General features: G+C 36.9%; 1 protein-coding gene across 1 annotated transcript; it reads left to right on the top strand.

Moving 5' to 3' along the window:
- The first annotated feature begins 180 nt into the window (after window positions 1-180).
- Window positions 181-16,391, top strand: LOC140150983 (protein downstream neighbor of son homolog). Its single transcript, XM_072173166.1, has 11 exons — window positions 181-265; window positions 1,051-1,192; window positions 4,118-4,311; window positions 6,444-6,749; window positions 7,626-7,735; window positions 8,833-8,886; window positions 9,456-9,634; window positions 10,467-10,539; window positions 11,229-11,381; window positions 13,747-13,942; window positions 14,444-16,391. Exons 2-11 carry the CDS (start codon window positions 1,072-1,074, stop codon window positions 14,795-14,797), a joined length of 1,740 nt encoding a protein of 579 aa, XP_072029267.1. The 5' UTR covers window positions 181-265; window positions 1,051-1,071; the 3' UTR covers window positions 14,798-16,391.
- The last annotated feature ends 563 nt before the right edge of the window (window positions 16,392-16,954 follow it).

The raw sequence follows: 16,954 nt of genomic DNA, 5'->3' as shown, positions 1-16,954 counted from the left end.
GAATTTAAAAAAAAAAAAAAATTATTTGATATCAGAAGCCAGAAGGACATCAGAGAATGCCTGACCCAATTAATTTGGACGAATTTGCTTTGCCGAGTTTTACTAGGAAGTCGCAATGGGCGCATGACGTCATACTATGAATATTAATTACGACAGTATTTTAGCGTACGTATTCGAGCATATAAGGACCGTTACCAGCGCGAATTTTTTTGAAAACATCATGATCACATCATTTATAGCTTTTGAAGCGGATCTTTGAAAGTAGGCAAGTATCAAAAAAGAGAACAGACCTTTAGAAAGATAAAGAAACAAGCAACAATGTAAACAAATGACAACCATGTAGCTAATGTAATGGCTCGACATTTGTTAAGTGAAAATGGTGAACTATTTACATCATGACATAAGCTTATATAAATATCACCAGCTGCCCCAAATTAATCCCGAGCTATTGTCTGAAACTGCACCTCGGAAGATGTATGGTAAGAACTCAGTCCTCAAATGATAGTCATATAACGACCAAAAGATAAGTGACTGACTATCATTGAGGACTGAGTTCTGCAGTCTTCGAGTTTGACGCAAAGCATCGATCCCTGATCACCACAGATTTGGTTTGTACTTCTATGACTATGTCATGTATAGCCCTAGAACTCTGGCCTATCCATTTTTACTTCCACTAGGGCCAGAGGCAAGGAATTTATATTGACTCAATAAGTGTAAACTTCTCTTGAAAAGTTAAGCCATGTTTGATGTATTGTAACGGTACCCTTTGGGTCCGTATTTTATTGGATAAGCTGAAGTTAAATCCAATTCTGGATTACAAATAAATGGAGATACTCCTGACGGATATGTCTAGCAAAACTTTTGAGTAAAATGTGCCGTATTTCATCTGGGGGTAAAGGGTTAGGATTTAGCTTTGATAAGCAAAAGAGTGTAATTTTGTTTTAATTCCCAAAAAATTAGTGCTAATATTTTTCTGGAATAAGGAGTAGTGCGGCAAGTTAAAGATATATAATTAAAGCAAAATGTGCTTTAATTGTCTCATCCAAACAGGAAGCACAAAATACATGCACTATGGATCAACCAGTTCCATCATCCCCAGCGTGGAAGAAGCCATCTGATGTGATGAAAGTCCGTCTAAAGGGCAAGAAAAGAAGAAGTGTATCAGCCAGCCACCACCAAGCTAATGCAAAAGGTAATGAATAATAGTGTATCAATTTTGACCGGCAATGAGTCCAGGGCCTGCTTATTGAGGAGAGCGAGAGCAATCGCTCTGACTCTACTGCTCTCCTTAAATCTGATATAGGAGAGTGATTTTTAGCTCTCCTTAGTTGAGCCTTATATTAGGGATGACCATCATAATTTTATGTTGCCCCTTTTGCTACAAAAGATTGTTTTCTGGAAAGAACTCATCAACAGAAGTATTTTGGTGGTTAAATGGTCAAAATCGGTCAAAAACTTTTAGAATTATGAATTTTCAAAGTTTCCCATTCTGACCGGTCATTGGAACGAAATAAATTAACAAAGTCTAAATATAGCAATGTGAGCAAAATTGGTATAAGCATATATTTACCTTTTTATATTTCTTTATTTTAATATATATGCAAACATGAAACAAGCATATTGTGAAAGTATCAAAGGGTTTCTTATGAAATGGCACTTTACTAGTCAATAGCATTAAGTATTTCTTCAAACCGAGGCACTGAAATCATGCTTTTAGAAAACATTTGCCAAAAATCATCCATAATGGCCAAAGTGGCACAAAATCAAAAGTCCAGGTGAACTTTTTTTCCACAACAATATACACTACACATAAGAAAAATACTAATGTACTTCAAGGATTTTCAACATAGGAATCCAAACAATCAAGTACCAACATGCACAGCTTTATCCTGATATCACTTCTGGGGTTTTAACAAAATGTTTAACCTCTATTGTGATTGGCAGCAGCATAAGGTATCTCTTTGATAGCTGATAATGCCCAGCCATTCAGCAAGTGGCTAATAACAGACCTTGATAGGCTTGAATGAATACTGTCATGTGCTACAAAACCATCACATCCAGGGCCTGGTCACTCCAGATGCTACAGAGAGCACAGTACTTTAACAATGGAGTGAAAGACTCATTATTGATTAGGCGCGTATTATAAAAGTACAGCTCCTGTGCGTGTCTAGCAGCAAGTCAGTGCAGATGGTATAAATATAAGAAAATGTTTAGGGTTAAGATCAGGTGAATAATACAACAAATGAGCATGAAACTTCACATTTATGTTCAGAAAGGTGTCTATTTAACATGATTCGAAAGGTGTTTGGAAATTCCAAAGGGAAGCTGGTGATTTCATTTTTAACTCGAGATCTACTTACAAGTCCGTTTTTTTTCCTTTTTACAGAGGGTATGATAGAGGTAATAACAACAACTCTGCCAAATTACAGCTCAGTAGGTCAAGGTGTTCACCTGATCTTTTTCATCTGAATATTTTGTGCCATTCTGAGCAGTGCTGCACTGGGCCACTGGCAATTAAGCGCACTGTGGCGATTGACCAATTTTGACTCACACTTACAGAAAAACCAAATAAGTTATGATGCTGTAATTTGCAGGATAGTTACAAAACATAATTGGCATTAACATCTCCAATTTTTACAGAAAAATTATGAAAAATAAAAGAATGAGCTCAATTTAGAAATGTCTGTGCAAGCAGTGCACAGTTGAGCTCCCTGCATGTCTATGGGAGTGTTCTAATCAAGTTGATGGTTCATTAGTCATCCCTACTTATATCCGTACATTCTATTGTAAATGCTCTAAACAGCTCTCCTTGAAGCAGTGGCGGCGCCAGGAATATTTTTTCGGGGGGGGGGGGGGCGGGGGGGAACTGAATTACGGGGGGCCCCAACTTGGAGCGCAAAATTGCCGCAAAAAGTGGAATTTTTTGTAATTTTGGGTTTTTACTGGGGGAAACAGGGGGGCAAGAGTTCTGACTGGGGGGCATTTGATTGACTATATTGTTAATTGGGATAAAATAGTAGTTTGTACCTGTAGTGATATTGACCAATATAAATTTAGTATTAATTCTGATTAATTAGTTGATAAATCATTAATAACAAGCATCGAAGCAGCATCGTCGGTCGATCCGAAGATCGAACAAATTAGTCTCTGGTGCCTTACCGAGGAAGAAGAATTTGAGTTGTTGGCAGCCCTCGAATTAACCCACGGCACCCATGGCATTTTGCCGTGGGTGCCCACCCCCACTGCCGTAATGCCCTCAAAATATGTCCTTTACCCAAGGCAGTCACTTGCCGTGCCCTCTAATGAAGTTGCCGTCGGTGCCCCAGCCCTGCCCCTTCAATATAAAATCATCTATCTGTGTTTGTGTGTGTTTTCTTCACTTTTGAGAAATTGCCTTGGTGCCCTTCTTAAATTTTCAACAGTTGCCATGATGCCCTCTTGAAATATTACAAACTGCCGTGCTGCCTTGCCTTTTCAGTGAAAATCCAAGGCAATTTTCAACTTGCCCTAAAAATGTTGCCGTGCCCCTTCAGATCCTTAATTCGAGGGCTGGACTTGTTGGTGTTGTACACGTTCATGTAGCCTTGTGACACTCAATATAATACGTCCAGGCTGTATCGGACTGAGTGCTACCCATCATATTTAATGTTTATTGAAATGCTTGCTTCTTCCAAAGCATATTGACAACTTTGGATCTTCTACAAATGACCAGAAGAATTTATTGCCCTACACATGTAAACCCCCTGAGTACTACAAAATACTACTTGATATATGCACACATACATGTGTGTGCATCTCACCTGATGCGATGATGCTAAGTGTCGCCGACCTAGTGCTCAGCATGCGAGGGGTCTCGGGTTCGAATCCCACCCAGAGCAAACAACTTCTTTGTTTTCTCTCTTTATTCCTTCCTTCTTTCCCTTCCAGTTGCCAAAAAGCCCTTTTGGCATTAGCTTTAGCGGCCCATAATTTATAAAATTATAAAATATACAAATTAGGTGCATCTTGTATAATTTTTGATGTGTCTTTTCCATAATCACAGAAAACAGGGTACAATCATATTGCTACACCCATACATACTCGTACTTCCACTAATAATTGTTTGTCTTCCTAACAGCAACTTTGCCAGGCAGCCAAGGCCCTGATGCATCAACTGGGGAAGTGAGAACAGGTAAAAGAAGGAATCCTTTTGGACACAGTTCATCAGCTAGGGAAAGAAAGAGAGCACACAGTGAAATATTACCAGGGGAAACAGAAGGTGGCAGTCACCAGAATAAACTTTTTGATGCACTGGACACAGAGGCTGGAGAGGTACTGTGTTTGCTGTTCTAAGTAACTTTTGGATAAATTGGATTTGGTCTTTTTGTGAGCTGTCGGCGTAGCTTTAAAGGACCACTTCTGCTTGTAAATAACCCTGTTCTTTCCAATCAATAGACAATTCCATTTGAAATCTATCTAGACGAGTTTCTTTGTGGAAATGAGGGTACAGGGATATGCAGCAGATTCAGGGTGAATTTCAGCCATTTAGTTTAGACTCTGATGCATTTTCAGTCATTTTGATTTATTGATGACAGGGCCTAGATTTTCGACGAGAAACACAGAATCGATTCTCGTAATGATTCTCTTAAGATTCGGTTGCGATATTCAGCTTCTCATTGTATCATACAGTAAGTGCAGTGACTATGATGGATTTTGATTCTCGCAAACCAAGATGAAATCTAGGCCCTGGATGGCTTTCAATTTCATGAAACTTGTGGGTTTGTGGATGTTATACATGAAAGAAATACAGAGCTCAATTATGATGATGAATATGCACTTCCATTAACCAGAACAAGATCAGTCTTTGCTGAATGAATTAATTTCAGGAGTAATTGTGGTATCAGCAGTTTGTTTTAGTGGCATCATCTAGGTCACAGTAAAATTTTCAGGACTGGCACTGATATTATTAGTACCGTATAGTGATAATAACAGTTAGGAATTAAGTAACGAGGTGAATACTATCTTGACAATATTAAGTTCGCCTTGGAGCTCAGGGAGAGTTATTGTCACAATTACAATAATGATAAAAATTTCTCCCTGTTTTCTACAAACACAACAAATATGGCTGATTCCAATTAGATGTAAGGCCAAAATAAAATGTTTCTGATAAACCTGCCCATCCCTGTTTTTTGGTGCCGCAAAAAAAGATTTTATGTCACTTGGGAAAAAAATAAAAATTTCAATAGTCATCTGCGAAATTTTGATTTGAAGTTGTTGGAAATCACATTTTATTTTATTTTTCTCCACAAATTTGCAGTTGGATTTGAATATATGTGACCATCCACCACAAAGTGGTAGTAAAGTCGGCTCTAGACCATTTTCTGTTTATTGCAGATTTTGTAACAATGTACTTTCAGCTTTAGAATGACATGTCAACCAGCTTCATCTGATATCTGGAAGTGAAGTTATGGTTCATCAAAGGTCAAATTTCTTATATATTTTACATAGAAATCCATATTGTTTTTGATTGTATCTCAAAATGGTAAATGCCGACTTTACGACCAGTTTATGGTGGATGGGCACATATAATCCTGTCACATGAGAGTGATTTTGAATAGATGCACAGGGATATGATACGTACGTTTGGAAATTGCACGCTCTATAATATGTGTACATGTTCGTGTAACGTATAGTATGATGCGTATAACATAAGGGATGATATAACAAGAGGGCGAGTTAGCGCAGCGGTAATTCCCTCGCTTTGCACCACTGAGGTCCTGGGTTCAAGCCCCGGTGCGGCACAAGGACTCATGTGCACTTGGTTTGTCCCAATGCCATGCTCGCTCTCGCAGGTTTTCTCCGGGATCGCCGGTTTCCTCCTGTATCGCAAAAATCGGTGATTAGTTGTTTGGTTATCAAAAACTTCCTTCACCCAATGGAATTTGGGGAGCTGCACAGATAATTGGTGGATGTTACAATCTAAATGCAGATAGGTGTGCGCCGTTCGGCAGCAACCTAGTTGATGCGATCTGATTGTGATGATTCACCATTGCAGCGAAATTACAGCGCTTTGATTCCTCTAAGATCTGGAGAAAGGCGCTTTATAAATCAAAAAAAAACCAATTTATTAATTTAATACAAGCCTGGCTGCTAAATTGTGTTGATCAGTATTCGTAAAGTATGAGAAGAGCTTTTGTGAGACTCAAGTCATTACATTTTTTTGGCTAGATTCAAGTGTAAAATTGGGTTGAAATTTCAGTATAATGTGCATATAAAATTTTTCCATAAAATTAATTTTTTTCCTTCCTTCCATCCCATTATTTACAAAGTATATTACTGGAAACAAAATTTTATTTTTAGTAGGCCTAAGTAATCAGAACATGTGTAATCATTACAAATATACCAACAAATCAGATTTGTAAAAAAAATGTTATCGGTTTATTTTATGTACCCCATGTTTTTAGGTATTTCAAGAATCCAGTACATCATCACCTGCTATTTTGAATCGGATCAAATCAGAATCAGACACAAATCTCACAAGACTTGCACAGTCAGAAGAACCGAAAGCGACAGCTGATACTGGCCAATCAAAAAGCTTAACATGGAAGGACTCATACCCTGTGGATTGGTGTCTGAAGACCCGTGTGCGGTTCCTGTCTGACTCGCCGTTCACATGGTGTGGAACTTTAAAGACAAATGAGGAGGCAGCAGGGTTGTCCTGGTTTACAAGAGGAACGCATCATGATGAGACTATTCCTGCAGATGAAAAGGTGATTGTCTAAAAAACATGAAGTGTGTATATCAAGAACCAACATATGTGATGCGATCAAGCAAAGTGAGTCTGATGTCGTTTAAAATCAGAAGTCAATTTTTAATCTCATTATATGAGCTATTTTCAGAGCTTTCATTTGCTGAAAACCCCATCATAATTACGACTTTTGGTTCCAGAGATATGGTGATTTTAGTGTTGCTCAGAACAATAAAATACAAAAGAAGTTGAATACTATTATTGATTATATCTCAAAATCAATATTCCTGACATCCAACACATTTTGCTTGATTGCATCACATATGATCAATTGTCCAATTGTCAATCGAAAGTATAAGAAACCTTTTTTTTCTGTTTTTTAAAATTTGGTGCAGGCAGTGGAGGACATCCCAAAGATCCTTATTAGTTGCTTAAATTGTATTTTGGCTGGTCAAAAGTTTCAAGGTCAATCCAGTTAAATTAGTATATTTCAGGCTAGTTAATAGTGTCAAAGTCCAGTTATAATCAAATTAAGTATTTCTTGGCCAAACTGGAATATGCGTGTTAAGTCCATGTCGTGTACTAAGCGTACGCAGTGTAAGGCACGCGTGTATACTTTCTTCTGTACCGCCGCTATATTTGTGCATGCTTATCGCGAACCACTAGCGTACAGTGTTCCAGTTTGGCCAAGAAATACTTAATTTAATAATTATAGTTAAAAGTTATTCCAAGTATTTCAGTACCCACTGGGCAAGTGAGGAAGTAAACGGCAAGTAGAAAAAAAATCAAAAAGAAACGGAAAAAAACAAAAAACAATAAAGGAACAAAAACAAAACCCAGCAACATCGGGCATAAAGTATGCGGTAATAGCAGCATGTGTTTTTTTTTTATTTGACAGGATGCTCAGAGTAGATCAAGATTACATCAGTGTGGTATGGTATGGATGCACCCATCATTACCCTGGGTTAAATTATATCCTAGAATTCACAATGAAGGTAAACAGACAAGGTAAGGGCAAACTCACTCATTAAGTGACTCGCTCACCAAACTTTGTTGGGCTCCGTTTTTGTTAATGTGTGTGTCAATAAATTCCCAACACTTGTGTAAATTCACTTTTAAAAAAAAAAAAAAAAAAAAAGCAGTGATTTATAGTGCGCTTACGCAGGCACAACGCCTAGACGTTGATCCACAAGCCTCAGCACACTTTACATGTTGTCGCTGACCACTACGGCCCCACATCATTCCATAAACCATTTAACAACAAATCAGGGACTTTGCTGCTTTAAGAGCGCACACCCTAGACATTCCACAAATAACCATCGCAACGAGGATCAGCTCCCCGAGTTTCGACGGGTTACAACGAGACAATTAGCAGTAAGTTCCTTGTCCAGGGGAATTTCAAGCTAGCTCAATTTTCCATGAGAGCATACTATAGGCACCGCCAGGGTTCGAACCCGTAACCTCTCGCACCATAGTCAAATTCCTTAACGATTGAGATAACTTGACTGCTTGACTTAAGCATGCACAAGTCACGCATTACGCAAAGCGCAATAGGTACTACAACAAACTATGTGCATGCCATTCTAAATGATTTTATATCAATCCACTATGTTATGAGTCTTTGCCAATTATAAATCAGATCAAAGGGTACCAGTATTACCTCTACTGAAGTTTTTTTATGGGACAATCTTTCAACATTCTGGATCAATTGTTGTGAAATTAATCCTCTGTGCATGCCATTTGTGGTGACGACTGAAAAACAGAATTCCAGAAATGAAAAATATTATTGTGACTATATTTCACAATTTAAGGAAAAATGTTTTGACCAAATATTGTCTCAATAACCTAATATAGTGAGCTAACAAAGTTTATACTAACAGGGGGTGGTGGACAGCTAAGCTTTGGAAGGTGCCTTCAATTGTCACAATTTTGTACCTTTTTGTGGCTCCTCATTTGATATTGGTGTTATTTTCATCCTTTCAGTTTTATTGCCGGTCACTTGTCCAAATGTTATAAATAAATATTGGCAGTTTTCTGTTTGTGTTAATGATTTTTATTTATGTGTACCTATTTGACTAATTGATTTCACTTTTCCCCTTTTTCAGACCATCATTTGTGGCAAATGATAAAGACCTCCAGGACTCCTTACTTACAAGTTGGTAAGAAATCTCGTGGATCTTGGGTTGAAGGGTTATAATTTTCAATTATTTCAAAACACTAAAATAACATTGATATGAATGCATGAAGAATTTTGTTAAATGCTTTTTGATACTTCACTCTTGTAATTTTCAATTATTTCATAACACTAAAATAACATTGATATGAACGCATGAAGAATTTTGTTAACTGCTTTTTGATACTTTACTTGTGTCAAGAGAATTTGAAACCTTCCAGATTTGAATGATTTTATGAAAATTGGTTCAATTTGAAAATTCAAACAGATTATGCAGTGTATTATGAACATGAGTCAGGAATCAGTTTAGCCTGAGTATTAAATATTTGAGAGACGACATTCTGATCACAAAACTGAGGATAGGTGTCAAAGCTGGACCTTGTGTAACAGCTGGACAGTGCACGAGCCTGTTATGTGCAGACAGATCAATTTGATTGCTTTTAATTTAATCACAATAAAGATTATGATCCCCGAAGAAGTGCCGGACTTTCATTTGTATGGTGTTTATTTGTGAAAATAATTATGATAAATTTTGTCTCCTTTTATTAACTTCAGGTGTGAGAGTTTCCGGTCATTATTCCATCAGTTAAGAGCAGGACATTGCCCATACTTCTACTTGTGTGGTTATCAGAGTACAGTATTATTCAGAGCTGCAGGAGTGGGTGGTTTCAAGCATGTCCATGCTTTCTTAACTCCTACTACCAAAGGATTGAGAGAACTTTTTAAAGCAGAAGGTACAATGTAATTGATTAAAAATTTTAATTAAAATAAATTGTAATTGAATTATGCTTCATCACTTAGCAATAGCAATGTATTGGTTTTAATTTAAAATGACTTAATTAAAGCTTGGGTAAACTGGCATAAAGAATTGAGAGAGTGAAAAAAAATCAGGACTCTGCAGGGATTGAACTAGGGTCAATCGATTACCAATTAAGATAAGATATACATTTTTTGGATAATTTCTTAGGCTTGCATCAGTTATTTCTGATCCTCATATATTAATTGTGTCTGGCATTGTCTTTTGCCAGAGACAGAACATTTATTTTGCACTGTATGGTTCAGATTAAGCAACCTGTGATGTCTAGTACAATATAAACCAGGGACAAGCTATTTGCGCGGAACTTTTTTCCGTGCAATCTCCGCGCAATTGGCTATTTTTTTCCTATGGGCAGGGATACATGATTTGCACTGAAAAAAAGTTCCGCGCAATTTGCTATTTTTTTCCGCGCAAATTGCCTGTCCCTGGTTATAGCTAGGCAAATTTTAGTGCCGGGTGAAATTTATGATATGAAATGGTAAAAAAATTGAAATTTTGATTAAGAATTGCCGGGTATTTGGGCTCAAAATGAACTTGAGTGCCGGGTGGAAATTAAGAGTGCTAGGCGGGTCCACCTGCCACTGCCCAGTGTAGCTACAACCCTGATGTAAACCTTGTTTTGATAATATGTCACATAAATAAATGTAATGATGTTAAATAAAAAAATGTACTAAAAATATAAACATTTTACATTTTGTGACTCAAAAACATTCTGATCTTGTAACTTTATCTCCTAAATCAAACTGCAGGCATAGAGGTAAGCATGCCATTGGTCCCATCACAAGGAGACAACAATGAAAATGGGATAGATCAAGAACATAGGTGAGTTACTTTAAATTTATTGTGTAGAAATCATTAAAGGTGGGTGTCCTGATTGACACCCTTAAACCCCACTTAACTCAATCAGGCTAAGTTCAGATTTTGATATCATAGGAAAGCTCATATGTTGCTTTTAACTAATTTTAGGTCTGAAAAATGTTTTGTTTAGCTGGTATGAACATAAAACATGGTAAATATAGTAGTTTGGTGATACAACACACCGGAAGTCAAGTACTGTTCTGTGCACCACTGTGACACACATTTTTGCTTTGAGAAACTAAACTGCTGAAGCAAAGTAACTAAAAACTTTGAATAAGAATGTTTGTGTGGGGCCTCATTGTCAGGTAGCAAACAGCATGTGTTACAATCAGACCTTCCATTTACGGCATGTCATCAGAGTGAAACCAAAATTTGACATGTGCAGCTATGAGGCAGGCCAACTGACACAACAGTAAAATGCACTGACACGGAACAGCTTCTGGGATCACATTCACAGGCGAATAATTGGAACCCAGCCAAAGAAATCTGTTGCGCTGTGAATGTGGTCCAGGAAGGTGTTGCAGGCCTGTATATTTGTTTCAAGCAAGCTGGCAGTGATTTTTCAAAGCGTTTCATGCAAGGGTCTCTGTCATCTTGAGCCATCTTCAAACCACGATGATCTATTTTATAATTGACATGTTTTCTAATTACAGCAACTCCCATCAACCTGTCAAGACTGAGGAGGATGAAGATGATGATGAAGAGGAGTTTAACCAAGAGGGGGATGATGCAGCGTCGTCATGGTTACAAAGCATGGGACTTGATCAGCAAAGCTTCCCTACATTAGACCCACGCAGGGTTAAATTGTATCCTTCTTTTATATTGCTTTCACTCAATTTGTTCTCGGAATAATAATAATAACAGTAACCTAAATGCAATAATCTTACCAGCAAAATAAATTTCAGTTTGATGTCCTTAAAACCAAACTGTAAAGCTATGCACACCAAAAGTTTCACAAGAGAAAGGAGTAACGTGAACAATACCAAACAAAAGAGAATTGCCCATTTATAATGCATGGTAGCCCTATGCTAAATGCATGATGAAATAGACAGTTTGCTTGTCATTTACTCAAGCAAGGGTCAAAGTAAGGGCACTTTTTGTTTTAAAAAATATCGCTTGGTTCACATGTTTTAGCTAAGAACCAGGGACAATACTCATGAAATACCTCATGAACCAGGGGCAATTTTTTTGTAAAATTTGTGAAAAAAAGCAACAAAGTTTGAAAGGATTTCACAGATAATACATGCCTGCCAACCGCTCCGATTTAATCGGATTCGCCCGATTTTTGAGGTCAAGGGTCACAATTTTTTTTTTTTTTTAGATTTTTTTCAAAGTTTTGGCGATTGAGAACCACTGGACCTATTCTGAAGTGCTAGGATCATAAGGATCATTCACAGATCGTTTAAAAAAATTGGAAGAAATTACAAACCAATTACAGTTTGTTATTTTTAATATGCAAACCATTAACCATCGTTTACCTCTTCATGTAGCACATATTATAAATGCATGGAAAACCAATTCATCTATAATATGTGATACATGAAGAGGTAAACTCTAGTTAATGGTTTACATATTAAGGATAACAAACTGTAATTTTTTCGTAATTTTTTTTTCAAAATTTTTTTCAAATTACCTGTGAATGATGTTAGCACTTCAGAATAGGTCCAGTGGTTCTCTAAAGTTGCCAAAAACTTTGAAATTAAAAAAAAAAAAAAATTAAGAGAAAAAATAATTAATTTTAAAAAAAATTATTTTTTTTTCCAACCTTGAATAGCAAGTAATTTAGGGTCTATAACTTCTTTTTTCCAAAGTTTTGTTTCGCTTTTCGCTTCACTCTAATTAGACACCAACCTTAGTTCCAAAGGTTGGCAAGTATGCACCATTACGGGTGAGATTTTTACAGATTTTTATTTTTACAATGTTGGCAGGTATGATAATAAGAGAATCTCAGAGATTCATGGGATTAATTCAAATAGTAGATAATTGATTAATAACAATTGAAGAGTTCAGATGCAAAAGCTGATAAATTAAAAGGGCATTTCGTGATCCACAGCCTCATCCCCCCACTTTTTTCAAAAAAAAGTTGAGATTTTTACATCACTGAAAACCTCTGGCTACATAATGTTTATGTACAAAATATTTCTTGCAGATTAATTCATTTAGCAAAGATATCGTGAAATTTGAATTTCATTCTGGTGCACCAGAACGAAATTACAACACATTGTCTATGGAGCAGTGTAATACACATAATCATGCATAACTCGCAAACGCAAAAATCGGAATCAACTGAAATTTTGGGAATAGGTTTTATTCGTGGATATCTGATGAAAAATGACATAAATAGAGGATGCTAGGATCACGAAATACTCCTTTAATTTTCAAACATTTTGAGTTGTGACCATTAAAGACCCATTCAGTGATCCCAGCACAAGCGTAAAAAAATTAAAATTGTTTATAAATTGCTTAAAAGTGAAGGACAAGTCACTCAAATTGTCATTTGGTATTTTGAAATGACAAATTTGGCAAAAACAAAGAAAACAGCAGTACTGACGCACCATTCAAATACATGTAGCTAATTTAGATACTGTCAGTATCTAAATGACAGATTCGTGTAAAATGTCTCATTTTGTCTTAAATACACAGCTTTCAGCTGAACCACTCGCAGGCTATGTTAGCACATCTACGACAGTGACAAAGATACCAAAATCTGAATTTTGATGAAATCACTGAATGGGCCTTTAACATCTGAACTAATAATGGTGGCTTTAAATTGATACCCTACTTTAAAAATTCAGTTGAAACTATGATAATAATAACTTATTGTTTTCTATTGTTATCGTAAAACCTCATCTACAAGCATATGGGTGCTTCTGATGAAAGCTATATTAATCCAGGCGCCATTATGGAGTTTGAGCAAATAAATTACAGATCCAAGCATATACAAACGAGTATTATTTTAAGACCAATCTATTGTATTGGCATATTTACGCTTGTTTCGAATTAGTTTAGCTTTCATCAATAACACTGTATATGCTTGTAGACAAGGTTTTACGGTATTTTATATTTGCCTGTTTCTCAAATTGAGAAAAATTGACATATCAGATCTTGCTTGTGAACTCTTCCTCAGATTTGTTAACGTACGTTTTATTTCTTAACAAAATTTCATCTCAGTCAGCGAGATGAATCCATTAAATTGGACAACCGACCTCAGTCACTAGTCCTGATATCGGGATCAAGCACCCAGGCGTTGTATAACTTTTTATTAAACAGTGATATAATGATAGCGCCTACTGGTACCCAAGCTGGCATTCCACCCACCTTATTGTCACCAGCCCCTTTTGAAGGTGGTACACTTACAGCAAGTAAGGTAAGTTGAGTAGTTTTCTTTTCTTGGAGCTGGCAAAAGAGTGCTTAGGGCTCTACTAATATGAAAATATAGCACTGAAAATTGCAATAAAGTAGTTCATCAAGGTTTGAAGCAACCTCATGATGATGGAGACCCTTGCATGAAATGCTTTCATATATCACTGCCCATTTGGGTTTTTGCTGTATTTTTGTCTTGCCTGAACTTGTTCACAACATCTTGTATTACGTCAAACTAGAATTTCAAATCAAATCTTTTGTTCCATGATTTTATTTGAAATATCAGATTTTTGTCATAAAAGCAGCACCTAAGGCCTTGTTTTTTTGCAGGATGTGTAAGTTCATTAAAGAACATTACAATCTTAAAAAATCAGAATTTTGAAACAAAAAATGTAGGCCCCACTACAAATGTTACGACATTGCTTTTAGGTCTTTGATAGCAGAGAATAAATAAAATACTACTGAACCTGATAATTATACTTTGGTTTGTGTGTTTGTTTTATAGGTGAAATCAGGCAAACTTCAAATAGCTGTAGGTACTTCAATGCAGGGATGCTTCCATCTGGAGGTCACCGGTCCCATTCTACCAAGCAACGTCCACGCCTTAACTCAACTTGTATCTTCATCACAAGAAAGATTTTCAGTAAATCTGTCCAATCATAGCCCAACAATTATGTTTAGTGCTGTGCCACCCAACAATGCTATATCTCTTAGAGACAGAAAGAGCAAACTTGTGAACTGTAATCTTTCCCCTGAGCTAATGGACTATTTCACAAAGGGTGAGGATACTGATGACCATGCCACCATACAAGAACTTGTCTTTAAAGAGGAGAAATATTCTTGGACATCTCTCACATGATATCGCTAAATGTATATTTAGCCCTTGAACATGGATAAAGCCTTGTAGGTGTAGACTCTATATTGAAGAGGTTGCTTCATCCATTTAAGGGCCAAACGTTCATGCAGAAAACACCTCATATTTACTTTTGGCCCTTGAACATGGATAAAGCCTTGTAGGTGTAGACTTTATATTGAATGGTTTGCTTCATCCATGTTCAAGGGCAAAAAGTACATATGTGACCCCTCGGCACAACTGAGCCCTGAAGTCGCCAATCATCATTTTTGAGATATTCAACCAAAATATTCTGCTTGAAATTAGCTTTAAAATGATGTATATCATGTCTATAGTACTTGACATTTAAGTAGTGAAAATCAATAAAACAGTCAATAAATCCTTTGTTTCCTATTGTTTATTGTTAAGTTCGATGGAGCATATCTCAATAGTGGCACTGGCGACATCCGGGCTCAGTTGTGCCGAGGGGTCACATATAAGGTTTTTCCCGCCCAGTGACGATATTCTTGTTTATCTCAAAGATATAGGCCTATGTGTTACAGGAACATGCTTTATAGAAACCTTTCCAGGGGCGCTAGGAGTAGTGTGTACTCAGAGGCCGTATGTCGCAATTTTGGAGGAAAACGCTTCCTTTGGCGCACCCAATTGCCAGAGAGAGTAAACACTGCCTGGGAGCTCACCAGGGAGGTGGGAATGAATGTGCCCACAATATGAGCCTTAAGGCCCCAAAGCCACCCACTGGGTATGCCACTGTTATTTCAGTATTTTCCTTACATTTATATATATTTAAGTTAATTGTCAAATGAGAGGGGCAATTTTATTACATCAAACTTCTTCTGAAGTTTCCTGATGAAGATATGTTGTATGATCTACACCCCAATCTGCGGGTTCCAGATCTGGGTATGTTGTGTATGTACAGAATGTTGTTACATTGAAATCAATGATGTTGGCAAACAGGGCTGGGATCTACACTCCTATCTCAGCTATATGTAACTTATAGACCATTCCTATAATTGACACCTTCCTGCGGTTGATGGCGTGAATATCAATATCAACATCTGTATCATGTACTGTGAAACAATGAAAGCAAGGTTAAGAAGGGTACATGATTATAAAATAATGAAATAATCACATATTACCCTTCTTGGTCTCACCCTTCTTGATCCAACTTTCAAGTTTGTTATTGATGTTCACCACATCAATGACAGGAAGGTGCCAATTATCTGTTTACTGTGTTTTTGGCCCAATTTTTATTTTACTAGTTCGTTGCTGAATTTCAGATTTTTTTCCCTGACGACAACTTAAACAACTTCTCGGAACATGGAAACAAACAACAAAAATTTAACTTTTGAAAGCTACATGTATTGTCTTCCAAGACAAACTTTTTTTTTTCCCTTAGAACATTGCAATCTATTAGGATATCTGATACTCCAGTACAAGGGTACAGATAATTTAAGATATAGTGGATACCCTTTTCTTGTCTGGTAATCATTGTAAAATAGTCCTGGGGTACATTTCACCAACATTTGCAACACATTGTAAGTCCTAATATGATTTACGATGAGTGTGGACTTACAATGGGTTAATGGGGTACTACACCACAGTAGTTGTAGTCCTTGCCCTATAATATACATATCTTACTTGTCACCAATGCGCTATAATTTTTGAGAAAAATGCAAAAATAGGCAAAAAATTGGGCAGGGTGTAGTACCCCTTAAAGGACTTTGTCATAAGTCTAAGCCTTTCTATCTGGGCATAGAATAAAAAGAATCTAGTTTCTTATCTCTCAAGCAAAATTGTTATTGTTGGGAGTGACCAGGTGGTGGTCGCCGTGCATCCTCTAAATTCAGTAAATTTTCATCGTCAACCATGTAATTGAATGGGATTATTTTGAAATTTTAAAACGCTTGAAATATCACAATAAATAATATAAATACAAGCTAAAACCATTGGGGTTCGATAATGAACCCCACAAAACTAACCCGAGTATATGGAAAATGCCATACGGCCGGGTGGTTTCACAAGTTGCCGGCTCTATCATGCCACTCGCCGCCTGGGAGTGACCTTCTTTGCTTCTGTCCATTTCTTACTAGTTTGTCTTCCTTTTAACTGTAATGGCCAGTATGCTTTTTATAGGCTAAGCTAGCCAGGCAAGATTTTTGG

The sequence above is a fragment of the Amphiura filiformis genome, chromosome 4 (genome assembly GCF_039555335.1).
Source record: "Amphiura filiformis chromosome 4, Afil_fr2py, whole genome shotgun sequence".
Classification (NCBI taxonomy): Eukaryota; Metazoa; Echinodermata; class Ophiuroidea; order Amphilepidida; family Amphiuridae; genus Amphiura; species Amphiura filiformis.
This window is presented reverse-complemented; position numbering and strand designations above follow the sequence as displayed.